The 10,817-nt window shown below is 52.4% G+C and overlaps 4 protein-coding genes across 4 annotated transcripts; 2 read left to right on the top strand and 2 right to left on the bottom strand.

The window, feature by feature from the left end:
- Positions 1 to 223: 223 nt before the first annotated feature.
- On the bottom strand, positions 224 to 876 carry UCRPA7_5035 (hypothetical protein; the record flags this gene model as incomplete). The annotated part of the gene is made up of 3 exons (XM_007917585.1): positions 224 to 367; positions 464 to 816; positions 873 to 876. 3 exons carry the CDS (start codon positions 874 to 876, stop codon positions 224 to 226), a joined length of 501 nt encoding a protein of 166 aa, XP_007915776.1.
- Positions 877 to 3,252: 2,376 nt separating this feature from the next.
- On the bottom strand, positions 3,253 to 4,724 carry UCRPA7_5034 (putative nadh oxidase protein; the record flags this gene model as incomplete). The annotated part of the gene is made up of 3 exons (XM_007917584.1): positions 3,253 to 4,157; positions 4,215 to 4,468; positions 4,525 to 4,724. The coding sequence occupies 3 exons, from the start codon at positions 4,722 to 4,724 to the stop codon at positions 3,253 to 3,255; spliced, it is 1,359 nt and encodes a 452-aa protein (XP_007915775.1).
- A 2,330-nt stretch (positions 4,725 to 7,054) lies between these two features.
- UCRPA7_5033 (putative c6 zinc finger domain containing protein) lies at positions 7,055 to 8,407 on the top strand (the record flags this gene model as incomplete). The annotated part of the gene is made up of 1 exon (XM_007917583.1): positions 7,055 to 8,407. One exon carries the CDS (start codon positions 7,055 to 7,057, stop codon positions 8,405 to 8,407), a length of 1,353 nt encoding a protein of 450 aa, XP_007915774.1.
- Positions 8,408 to 9,049: 642 nt separating this feature from the next.
- UCRPA7_5032 (putative s- glutathione dehydrogenase protein) lies at positions 9,050 to 10,510 on the top strand (the record flags this gene model as incomplete). The annotated part of the gene is made up of 3 exons (XM_007917582.1): positions 9,050 to 9,266; positions 9,353 to 10,179; positions 10,232 to 10,510. The coding sequence occupies 3 exons, from the start codon at positions 9,050 to 9,052 to the stop codon at positions 10,508 to 10,510; spliced, it is 1,323 nt and encodes a 440-aa protein (XP_007915773.1).
- Between the last annotated feature and the right edge of the window lie 307 nt (positions 10,511 to 10,817).

Raw genomic sequence — 10,817 nt, 5'->3', positions numbered from 1 at the left:
TACCCGTGCCTGGCGTGCCAGAGTCTGTCCCAAGCTCCTGCCAAGTGTCGCCGAATCCGAAAGCTCCAGCCACAATAGCTCAATTCTACTCTGATCGCCAATGTCAACTTTCTGATCCCCGGCCGGTGACCGATGAAGCTATTCCCAGTCTCTCTTATCGAGGCATGTGAATGGGGCTAAATTTCTATGCTGGCTGTAATGCTGTTATCTTCGTCGCTCGTCTTCATCCCAGGAACATCAGCCCTGCGCGTGGATCGGCAGCTGCTGATGTTACCGCGACATCATCAGCAAAAGAGTGTGCGTTCCCATAGCCCATGCTTGTCCCGAATGGGTTCGTAAGGTCAGAGTAGACCCAATCTTGGTGCTGCTAAATCGCCAAAGCCTGTCAGCATGCCTCTATAGGGATAGCAACCCGAGTACTTGACTGGCAAGATGACAGTCAGGCGAGGAAACGTCTACTTACGAAAGGCGAGCCAGTGTTCCCAGCGAACAGATTTGGGATGCCACCAGTATTTGTTCCTGGTTGGCTATCGAATGCAGACAGTCCTGCTAGGTCATCATCTGAGCGCAGAACGGAGTCTTGATCCTGCGTCAAGCGCTGGAGTTCTTGGGTCGGGATCCAGGGCACTCCTGCCTCTTCTGCATTCTTCTTTTTGATCGCAATCTTCTCAACGGCGTGGCGGGCGCGTCGCCCCAAGTCCTCAACAATCACATGAATCCTCGTCATGAACTCGTTGTTCGCCGTTGCTTTCATCTGGTCGAAGACCTTAATGGCCTCTGTCGTGAGCTCTTGGTCCATCTCGACGGTATCCGCGTCTGGAGTCTCGAACATGTTCGCGAGCAGGATAATGAGCCCCGAGATGTACGCGCACCCATTCAACCTTTGTGGCTTGGTGAGCAATGGCCATATCCAGAGCGAGTCAGCAAAACAAAGAAGACTTTACTCACCATACGGTACAATCGTTCTGCGCCATACTCGCCATCAATTTCAGACACTGTCGGCTTACGCCAACACATTTGACCCAACTCCTCGGCCACGGAGATTGCTGTACCATGCAACGACCTCCACCGGGTATCTCGCAGTCTCCAAGGGTGACAATGGAATAGCTACTAATCCGTCGTATCCAGTCGGAACTGTGGCTGTATATACCATGAATCATGACCAAACAAGTCAGATATCCATGGTGCAGTGTCGACATATGCGCCAGCCCGACCCTTCCAAGGTTGTCGACCACATTGTCTAGCTGTAGTGCTTGCGGTATACAATGTCGCCAATCTTCCAGCAACCCCTCGAGACGCATAATCTGCTGGTTGCGCTGTTGGGGAAGCAATCTGGCACTTCGTGTTGAGAACAGTGTGTCATAAATCAAGCCTTGAATATGTCCGAGCTGCACACGAGCTCTAAACACATTGAACCGGATGATGCCGTCTGTCGTGTACAGATCGCCAGCTCCGTCCTTTGGTGTTACAGGTGGAAGGTCGAGGTCAATGTCATTATCATTTTGTAGGGCGGGTGTCTGATGTCGCAAGCTGATATCTTTATCTAGCATGTAAGTGATCCAGAAGATCCTTGAACGCTGCAAATTGACTTCGGGAGAGAACATAGCCTGGGGTTCTCGAGACTGAAGTCGGAGGCGGTGTGCCAGTCGAACTGCAGTCCCAATGAGTACTAGAGATGGACGGGAGTCCCCAGTACTAGAAAACAGTATGACCATCCCGAGTAGAACTTGGAGACCAAGGAGATCCTCATCTCTCGTCACTAGTTGGCTGAGTGCGCTCTGGGCATTTTGAAGGTATCTCGACACATGCTCGTCCCGGTCTGACGGCAAGCGATCCGTGGCGGCGCTATCTTGCGTCGCACGGCCTGGCATGCGGTAGGCCAAGGCCAACACGATGTTGACAGCAGCCCAGACAGCATGCCGGGAATCCGCGGCGGCAGCAGATGGAGAGTGGTAGTAGTCGTGTAGCATGCGCATGAAAGCGGGCTGCTGGAAGAGCGGGATGATGGAATTGAAGTGCATAAAATAACTGTCAATCATTGGGAGAATCTCGTCCAAAGGAGGCAGCTGGTGTTGTGCCACGGGATGTTCAAACTCCCAGTCGGGCGCCGGGCTGAGTCCTTGGAGGAACGCACCGAGGTCATCACTGCTGAGGTAGTTAGGGGTCGCCGCGGCTCCTGCCGGGCTTGGGTGTGTATGTGCGGGCGGAGTGTTTCTCGATCCTGCCGTGACCGCCGCGGAGGCCACGGCGACGACCTGGCCCAGCTGTGATTCGATGCGAGCAAGACGGTCCTCTAGCGCCCGCATGCGAGATGGTCTGCACCGGGTCAGCACCTTACTTTCGGGATATAAGGGAACAAGGATGCCCACTCCTCTTGGTTTTCTAGAGGAGCAGACGACGATGACGCTCGAGGGGCAGGCTGCTCTCGCTCTCGCTCCTTCTCCCTAGGATTTGGGACACGCCTCCTGACCGCCGTGGTTCTGCAGTCTGCTCTATAGAGTTGACAATTGGAGCATGTCGGCTTCAACATGTCACATTTGATCTTTTTCGTAAAACATAGATCACAGGCTAGAGTGAGTAAGTCAGTTCTGGTTCTTTTCATTGCCGTTTAACATCGCGCTCTTCAGCGAATACTTGCCTTTGCGCCGGTTAACTTGCGAGACGATTTCCATCATGTCTTCGGTGCGAATGCCGTGGTGGTTTTTCTGGGACGACTTTGCATTCGATGGACTTTTTAAGAAATATCGCTCCCTTCCTCTCCTTTTTTAATTGACGAATATGTACGCTTTCACAATCAAGACAAGCTATAATAAGAGCCATCTTTCGCCAGAAAGAGTCGAGCGCTTATGTCAGGCCAAGAAGTTATTCAAGGTAACTTAAAACGAGCCTACTGGTGCCGCTTCGGCTCCACTGATTACAAATGAGGTGCGATTAGCGTACCTTTTCCTTATGTCCACCGCACCTACCCGCCTAGCGCGCTGCACGCCTCTCTGAGCGCGACCCTGCAATGGACTCAGAGTACGAGCCTCCTCTAACTCGGCGGACCCTGCCTGGTAAGGCTGGAGATAACGAGTCGTGCACCACCCAAGAGCTCCGGGCTGTACCCTTAACGATATCAAACATCTCCGGACTTATACGGGGAAGAATTGGAAATTGGAACGTTCAAGACATGAGTTGTGGTCTAATTGGCAGAATCTAATTCAAATAGCAAACAGGCTTGCAATCATCATCGTGGATCATCGCACCACCGCCTCACGCCGCCTCGTATGGCTTCGTGGGCCCTGTATACTCGGCATATCCATACTTGGTGCCTTTGTCTCCATCCTCAGCCAGCGCAGTGAAGTGTGCCGTTAGGTCCTTCTGGAATTGAGCGGCCTGCTCGGGGTCACTTATGTCAAAGGGTGCCTTCCCCTGACCGATCATACGGAGTTGCGTGCCGGCTGCCATCAAGCCAAGAATATACTCCTGCTCGAAAAGGGGCGGTTGTTTGATCGCGCCCTCTACCTCTCCGGCCAGAATCATCTTGGCCAGCTGGGGTTCCTGTGCTGCCGGTTTCGCCAGTCCAACGCCATCCATCTTTTCGAGGACGGCGACCATGGCGCCAACTGAGCGCAGACCTCCTGTAAGATAAACCTTGGTCCTACGTTGCTCTTTGGAGCCTAGAGCCGGGGCTATCTGCTCTGCAAATTCTAGGAAGTATGCCTCTCGTCTGCGTGTCGACTCCTTCTTCCAATCCATTCCCAGTTCTTCGGCCGTGCCGCCGCTGAGTTCGACGAAGTCGATAGCAGCCGTCTCTTGCAGCGCGCTTACCAGCTCCGAGGCCTCGTCGGGGGTGAGGCCGCCGGACTGGAACTCGACGCTGTTCAGCTTGGCAGAGAGAATGAAGCTAGGCTTCGTCCGGGCCCGAATCGCCGCGCACACCTCGGTGATAAGACGCATGCGGTTGGTCATACTTCCTCCATATTTATCAGTACGCTTATTCGTGGTCTTGCTAAGGAACTGGGCGAGAAGGTAGCCGTGAGCACCGTGAAGGTTGATGCCGTCGAAGCCGGCGGCTTCTAGGTAGGCGGCGGCATGGGCAAAGCCTTCGATCACCTGGTCGATATCTTTTTGGGTTGCGGCGCGCGTTGGAGCGTATGTCATTCCTAACTTAGGCTCTGTCCAAACAAGCTCGTCAATATCTAATCGTGTTTGATGCGGTCAAGACGACGAACCAAGTTGGACAGCTGACGCTGAGATAGACTCAGTGGTTTGCTTCGCAGAAATTTGGCGTCCTGGATGTGAGACCTGTGCAATGATCAAGCTGCCGTGTGCCTTTGCAGCAGCAGCCATAGCCTTGAATGCCTCGAAACGATCGCCCTCAAAGGGCGCATCAGGCGGGATCAATGCATCGCCTGCACTCGACATCTGGTGGTAATCGATCATCATATTCCCGGTATGGAGGAGACCCCATTCGCCCTCACCCCATCTACCCAGGCGTCAGCAACAGAAGTCAAGAGAGGGCAGCAAGAAAAAGAGACATACCGTCGATATAGCTCGATGAGTTCCTTAGTGGGGATGCCTCTAGCTTCGATGTTCTCTTTGTCCCAAGTCGACAACATCTCTGCCATGGCGGTGTTCATGAATCGATTTTTAGCCGTCCTCTTGGAGAAGTGGAAGGTCAGGGGTTCGGCAAGCGGCTCGCTGCTAACCTTCGTAACGTACTCATATCGTGGAGGAGACATTTTGGACAGGTGGTGATGGTGTTGTTGACAGATGCTGGTGGTGCCAGGCAAAGACAGTCACCTCGACCACGCCGCTGGTCTTCAGGCGAGATCTTATATATGGCATCCCAATTATCTACATGTTTGTCAACAGGAACAGCAACACCAGGGAAGAACTGGATTATCAAGCAGCAGTAAAAAGCTATTGTGATGCGATTGAGAAGTATCCGCCTGGATCGGGTCCCAGCAATCTCAAACAGTCGCCTTTAGCTTCAGAGTGATGTTCAGAGCCTCGGCCTACATGGCTCGCAGGGCGCATACGTCGGAGCGTCTTGATAATCAAGACGTAGTCTTCAATCTGGACTACGAAACGGTATAGTCAGTTTTGAATCATGGCTCTCCTAACCCGGCTCATACGTACATCATGAGGCTGTCCTCATCCACCCCCTTTGTTAGCTGTTCGTACCTATACAGGAAGAGACTGCACATTCAGGTTATTTCAGGCAGCCTCCCAGGTACAGGTACTGCTACGCGAAAGCAGGCTCATTGTGCCGGCTATTCCAATAGCCCCATCAAAATGGGCTGGACCTGACTAACGGACCGAACGTGACATTTCAATCCACTTAGCTGAATTGAGCGATTTCAAAGGCATGGCATGTTACCTAAGCGTCTTCACAATACAAAATCCTCCACGGAGCGCCGAACGCCACGGCGTTCCACGGCGGTTTCTGCTCTTTGGGGACAAGTCGCCCGCCGTAGCCATCTACGAGTGCCCTACTTGACTCCTTAGGTCCTCAACAAGCAAATCAAGCATAAGCGCATCCTTTCCACCTCGACTTTCATCTTAGGCATGTCCCGAGATCCTGTCGTCTCTCTACACGCGCGGAGGCGGATCTTGTCAAGTCCAACGGCGCTTGTCTTGCCCGTGTCCGTGGCCGCGCGGTGACTAAAAGGGGAAAGTCCGGATCTCCACTGCCGTGGACGTGCACCAGTGGCCGTCTGAGATCAGATAACAGGAGAGGTAGCATCTGTACTGGACAGCATACACTGTCGCTGACGAGGCCGGGCATCTCACAGGGCCACAAGTGTGGCAAGCTGACACTCTTCGTCACCGTGTGATGCCCTTCAATTCGCTTTAATTCGCTTTATACGACGGATTCTGTGGTGGTTACCCGTCTTGCCATCCTCTATGGCCGATAAGCCACTATCTCTAGCCTCTGGTTATGTCAGCGAAGGCAACAGTTCGCCCGACTCGTCGGCCGAACGAACGGACCAAAATAACGAAATACAGCATGATGCCCCTCCTAGTTTCTCCAAGTGTTGAATAACAACTCTCATTGCTCAGTCTCTCACATATCACGCGTCAACTTACAAGCAACAAGTTACAATCTCTAAACACTGGTTTTTTTGTGACCCAAAATTTATTATTCGGTTTGGCTAAGAAAAATTGCGGCTTTGCGAACGACGATTATGAGGTATCTATAATCGGCTCGAAATGTCCGACCATGAGCAGCAGGAGGCGAAGAGGCGGAAAGTTCGCAAGGGGACGCATAGTTGCTGGGAATGCAAGTCTAAATGCCAGAGGGTGAAGGCATGCTTCTAACAACTCTACAGGCAGAAGGCGGAAGGTCCGGTGTCAGTTTGACACATCGGACGACACAGTATGCATTGGCTGCAAGACGCGAGGGAGCACTTGTAAGAGCCAGGAGTTCGACGACGACGGTGTTCTCGAGCCCGGCCAGAAGCCTGAACCGGCGCTCACTCGCCGCCTCGATAGGCTGGAGCACATGATGGAGAGGCTCGTGGATAGGATCGCACCAGAACCGCCCAGGCGGATGACCAGGTCGATTTCTCCCTGGATGCAGGAAGCTCGGGATTCATCTATAGATGTCCTTGATGCCGCCACATCCAGTGATGGTCCTGTCGCAGCGTTGCTTGCAATGCGGAACAACAATGCATCCACTCTCCTGCAGCCACCGACAGAGCCAGCACCCATGATGACTCCGGAATCGGGCCCCGGCACGGCGTCGACGGCCGCAACTCGGGAACTGCCACCTCCAAAGCATTTCTGGGTCTGTACAGTCTTGCGTTCTGTGCTTCCCTCGCAGGCAATCGTAGATGCTATTGTCTCTTCCAGTCCCGGCGCTCCGTACGTCGCGACTATGTTTCAAAGCTCAGCGGATGCATTAGATGGGAAAGGGGAGACACCAGCCAATCTGGCCGTCATCCCACCAGTATCGAGCCACCCCCTGATATTGGCTAAGCGTGTCATCCAACTACTCATTTGCATCCAGTTATTACCTCCATCTTTCAGCTGGGAGGGTCTGGGACTTGAGATCTCCGTCTTAGATATGATGCATAGGATGGTTACCACGTCTACTCTTGTCACGAGCAATGATGAGTTGGTAGGCTATAGTGAGGGCCTAGAATGCCTGCTCCTCCAGGGCTACTACCAAGCCAATGCTGGTAACCTGCGCAAGGCATGGATCAGCTTCCGGCGGGCGATGTGTCTTGGTCAACTGATGGGCATTGACCGTGGCCAAAAGAGAGCCTTCCGGTCCTGCAACCCCCAGACACCACCACAAGAACGACCGACGGCCGAGTTTCTCTGGTACCGCATCATCAACTCTGATCGATACCTCTCGCTCCTGCTCGGCTTGCAGCACGGTACGGACGACAACAGCTTCCTTTACAGCGTGGCTCATTCGCGGGACACTCCGATGGAACGCCTAGAGAAGATCCACACCTATCTATCTGCGAAGATCATCGAGCGGAACCAAGCCAAGGGCAAACGAGCATATTCTTTGACACAGGAAATATGCTACGAGCTCGACGAGGCCGCGAAGACTATGGGCGAGAGCTGGTGGGAGATTCCGAAGATGGATCCATTCGACAAGCCCGGCGAGATATACGAATACACGGCCCAGATGATTCTCCAGATTCATCACTCGACGATGCTTGTTCTGCTGCACTTGCCGTATATGCTACGCGAGCCGAACGAGAGCCGGTACGATTTCAACAAATGCACCGCCATGAAAGCGTGTCGAGATGTCCTCAAGAGGTTTATCGTCTTCCGGTCATTGAACGTCTCGGCATTCTCCTGTCGCAGAGTTGACTACGCTGCACTGATCGCAACCATGACTCTTCTCCTTGGTTACCTCCGTCGACGAAAGGCTGAGCCTACCGGGCCTCTGTACGAGAAGAGATGCCGGGAAGATAGAGAACTCGTCGAAAAGACCAGAAAAAGGATGGAACACATTCAAAACCTGAACAAGGATAAGCTCTCTGGTGAATCCTGCGAGATCATCAAGCAGATGTTGCCTATCATTATCAAGGCTGGCACCGAGGAGGTCGTGTCCCTTGAGCAGGGACCAGCAGGGTGGGACGACGGTGTGCATCTCAATGTCCCTTTTCTTGGAACGATCAACGTCTCCAAGGCTGATCCAGCCGGGGCATCATCTTCGGTTGACCCACGGTGCATAGATATTGACCCAACCGCGCTGGCTTTCTGCAGCGACATCTCCTTTAGTGCGCCGTCTCTCCTCGCGTCTGCAGACGGCACCATGCAGCCAAATGCGCCGGTCAATAACGAGGGAGATCTGCTGGCTCCCGATGTCGCCGCAGAAGGCTACGAATGGGCTTTCCAGGGCGTAGATACAGCGTTTTGGTCATTATTGAACGAGAGCGTTGGCTTAGATGGCTGACCAAGCCATTCGCGCCCCTAGCTTTGCCTCTGTTAGTTATCAGTCAAAACTGACGACGATCACTGAGAAACAATATCAAATATCAAATATCAAAGCGGAATAAAACCTCCGTAAAGTGGGAGAGCCGCGGGATTATCTGCAGCCGAGTCGCGAGCTGAACATAACCAAATAAGCTTAAGAGCTGCATGCAGTGATTGGCAGCGCCCTAAATTCATTGCCCGGCTTCCTATTAGTGCAGTAGTGTACCGCTTTCTAGGGCTGGATGATAGATGTGGAGAAGGGTTTCAGCCTCTAAGGCGGCAGATAGGGCGCCCTAAACATCCATGACGTCGATGAGCTGCGGGGCACTAACACTCCCATTGAGATGCCCCTCAGAGTGTAAGAGATGACGACTTTGATCGTCATACGAATAAAAGTCATTGCTTAGTAGTGACCGATTGTTCCAAATACAGTATGCACTCGGTGCGTGACGCTGTTGTTCTAGGTGCTGGGAGGCGAGGTGGACTGGGCTAGGATCGCTTTATATAGCACGTCTCAGTACCCCTTGGACTGAGATGATTTCACATGAATCTAAACTGAGAACCCTTACGGCTCAGGTACATTGATACATCAAGATACAATCTTGTTATTCGTATTATCGCAATGGCAACCTCTAGAGCAGCTTATGCCGCCGAGCAGGCCATTGGCCATGACGGTAGCTCGATCATCCAGCAAGATGTCGCTAGCTACAAGGAGACCGGAGACCCGAGTGAGACCATGAAGGCCCTTACATGGCAGGGCAAGCAGAAAGTCAAGGTCAAGGATATGCCCAAGCCGCGCATTCTTGAGCCCAAGGACGTGATCCTCAAGGTCACGGGAAGTACAGTCTGCGGTAGTGACTTGCATCTGCTGCACGGTACGGAAGCATATCCACTCGTTGGTTAACCATACGCTTATACATATTAGGTGCCGTCGTTCAGATGAACACAGATGATATTCTCGGTCACGAGTTCTGTGGTGTCGTTGATGAAGTCGGCCCGGAAGTGAAGAATATCAAGGTCGGCAAGCGCTATGTCGCCTCCTTCCAGATTGCATGCGGAGAGTGCTTCTTCTGCAAGCAAAAACTCTCTTCACAATGTGAGAAGACGAACTCAAATAGCACAGCCAAGGCCATGTATGGCACACAAACCGCCGCCATGTTTGGTTATTCGCATTTCACCGGCGGCTTCGCTGGCGGTCAGGCTGAGTATGTGCGTGTTCCCATCGGTGATGTCAACCTCCTCGAGATACCCGACGATGTCCCCGACGAGAAGGCGCTTTATCTGTCAGATGTCCTAGCCACCTCATACAACTGCGTCAAGGACACCGCCGTCTATCCGAACGATCAGGTCGCCATCTTTGGTGCAGGTCCCATTGGCCAAATGGCAGGCATATTTGCACTAAACGAGGGTGCCAGCAAAGTCATCTTTATCGACACAGAGCCACGTCTCAGCTTCATAAAGAGCCGATGGCCTTCAAAACATGCTGATAAGCTGGAAGTACTAGACTTCAAGAAGCTCAGTTTCGGTGTGACCAACAAGGACACCATCGTTAGCAAGCTCAAGGAGCTCTGTGGCGGCCGTGGTCCTGACTGCGCGCTTGAGTGCGCTGCCGGCGAGTATGCCAAGGGGTGGATGCACTGGATTGAGATGCAGCTCGGCGCAGAGACTGACACAAGTGAAATTCTCAACGAGATGATCCAGGGCGTGAGGAATTACGGCCGATGCGGTATCACTGGTGTTTATGTCGGATATGTGAGTCTAAGTCGTTGTGATTTCAAGGTCCAAAGCGCTAATTACACTGCAGACTAATCACCTCGCAATCGGTTCCCTCATGCAGCGTGGAATTCGTCTTATTGGTAATGGTCAAGCGCCAGTGCTTAAGTACTGGGAGTATCTGCTAGAAGAGATTCGCAATGGCAATTTGGAACCACTTCAGATGGTCTCCCATCGCGTTAGATTGGAGGATCTGGACACTGTTTACTACAAGTTCGATGCGAAGGAGGATGATATGCAGAAAGTCTTTGTTGAGACCAAATTCTCTTTCCCAAGAGCAGAAGGGTCGCCAGAACTTACGAGATACTAATACACTTAAGTTAGTCAGAAGACATATGTCGTAAGTAATACTGTTGAACATAGCTAGTGCTTTTAATTTCATTAAGACCTGATCCGTAATTCTTTACGCTCAAAAATGGGGATAAGTCATCTTCGCCACCAACTATCGACTTTACGCCTCTTCGAGGAAAGCGTATAGAGCTTCCCTAGATGCTGTGCTAGTCTCTATGGCATGTTGATCCACCTCATCACCTACGGAATCCAGAACAATTTCATAATATTTCTGTCCCAGAAAATCTTCCCTGGTAACTCTAGTGCGGTAGTAGGTAGTGCCACAT

Source organism: Phaeoacremonium minimum (assembly GCF_000392275.1).
Source record: "Phaeoacremonium minimum UCRPA7 unplaced genomic scaffold PA7_03_scaffold_379, whole genome shotgun sequence".
Lineage (NCBI taxonomy): Eukaryota > Fungi > Ascomycota > Sordariomycetes > Togniniales > Togniniaceae > Phaeoacremonium > Phaeoacremonium minimum.
Note: the sequence above shows the minus strand (reverse complement) of the source record. Positions and strands in the feature narration are given on the sequence as shown.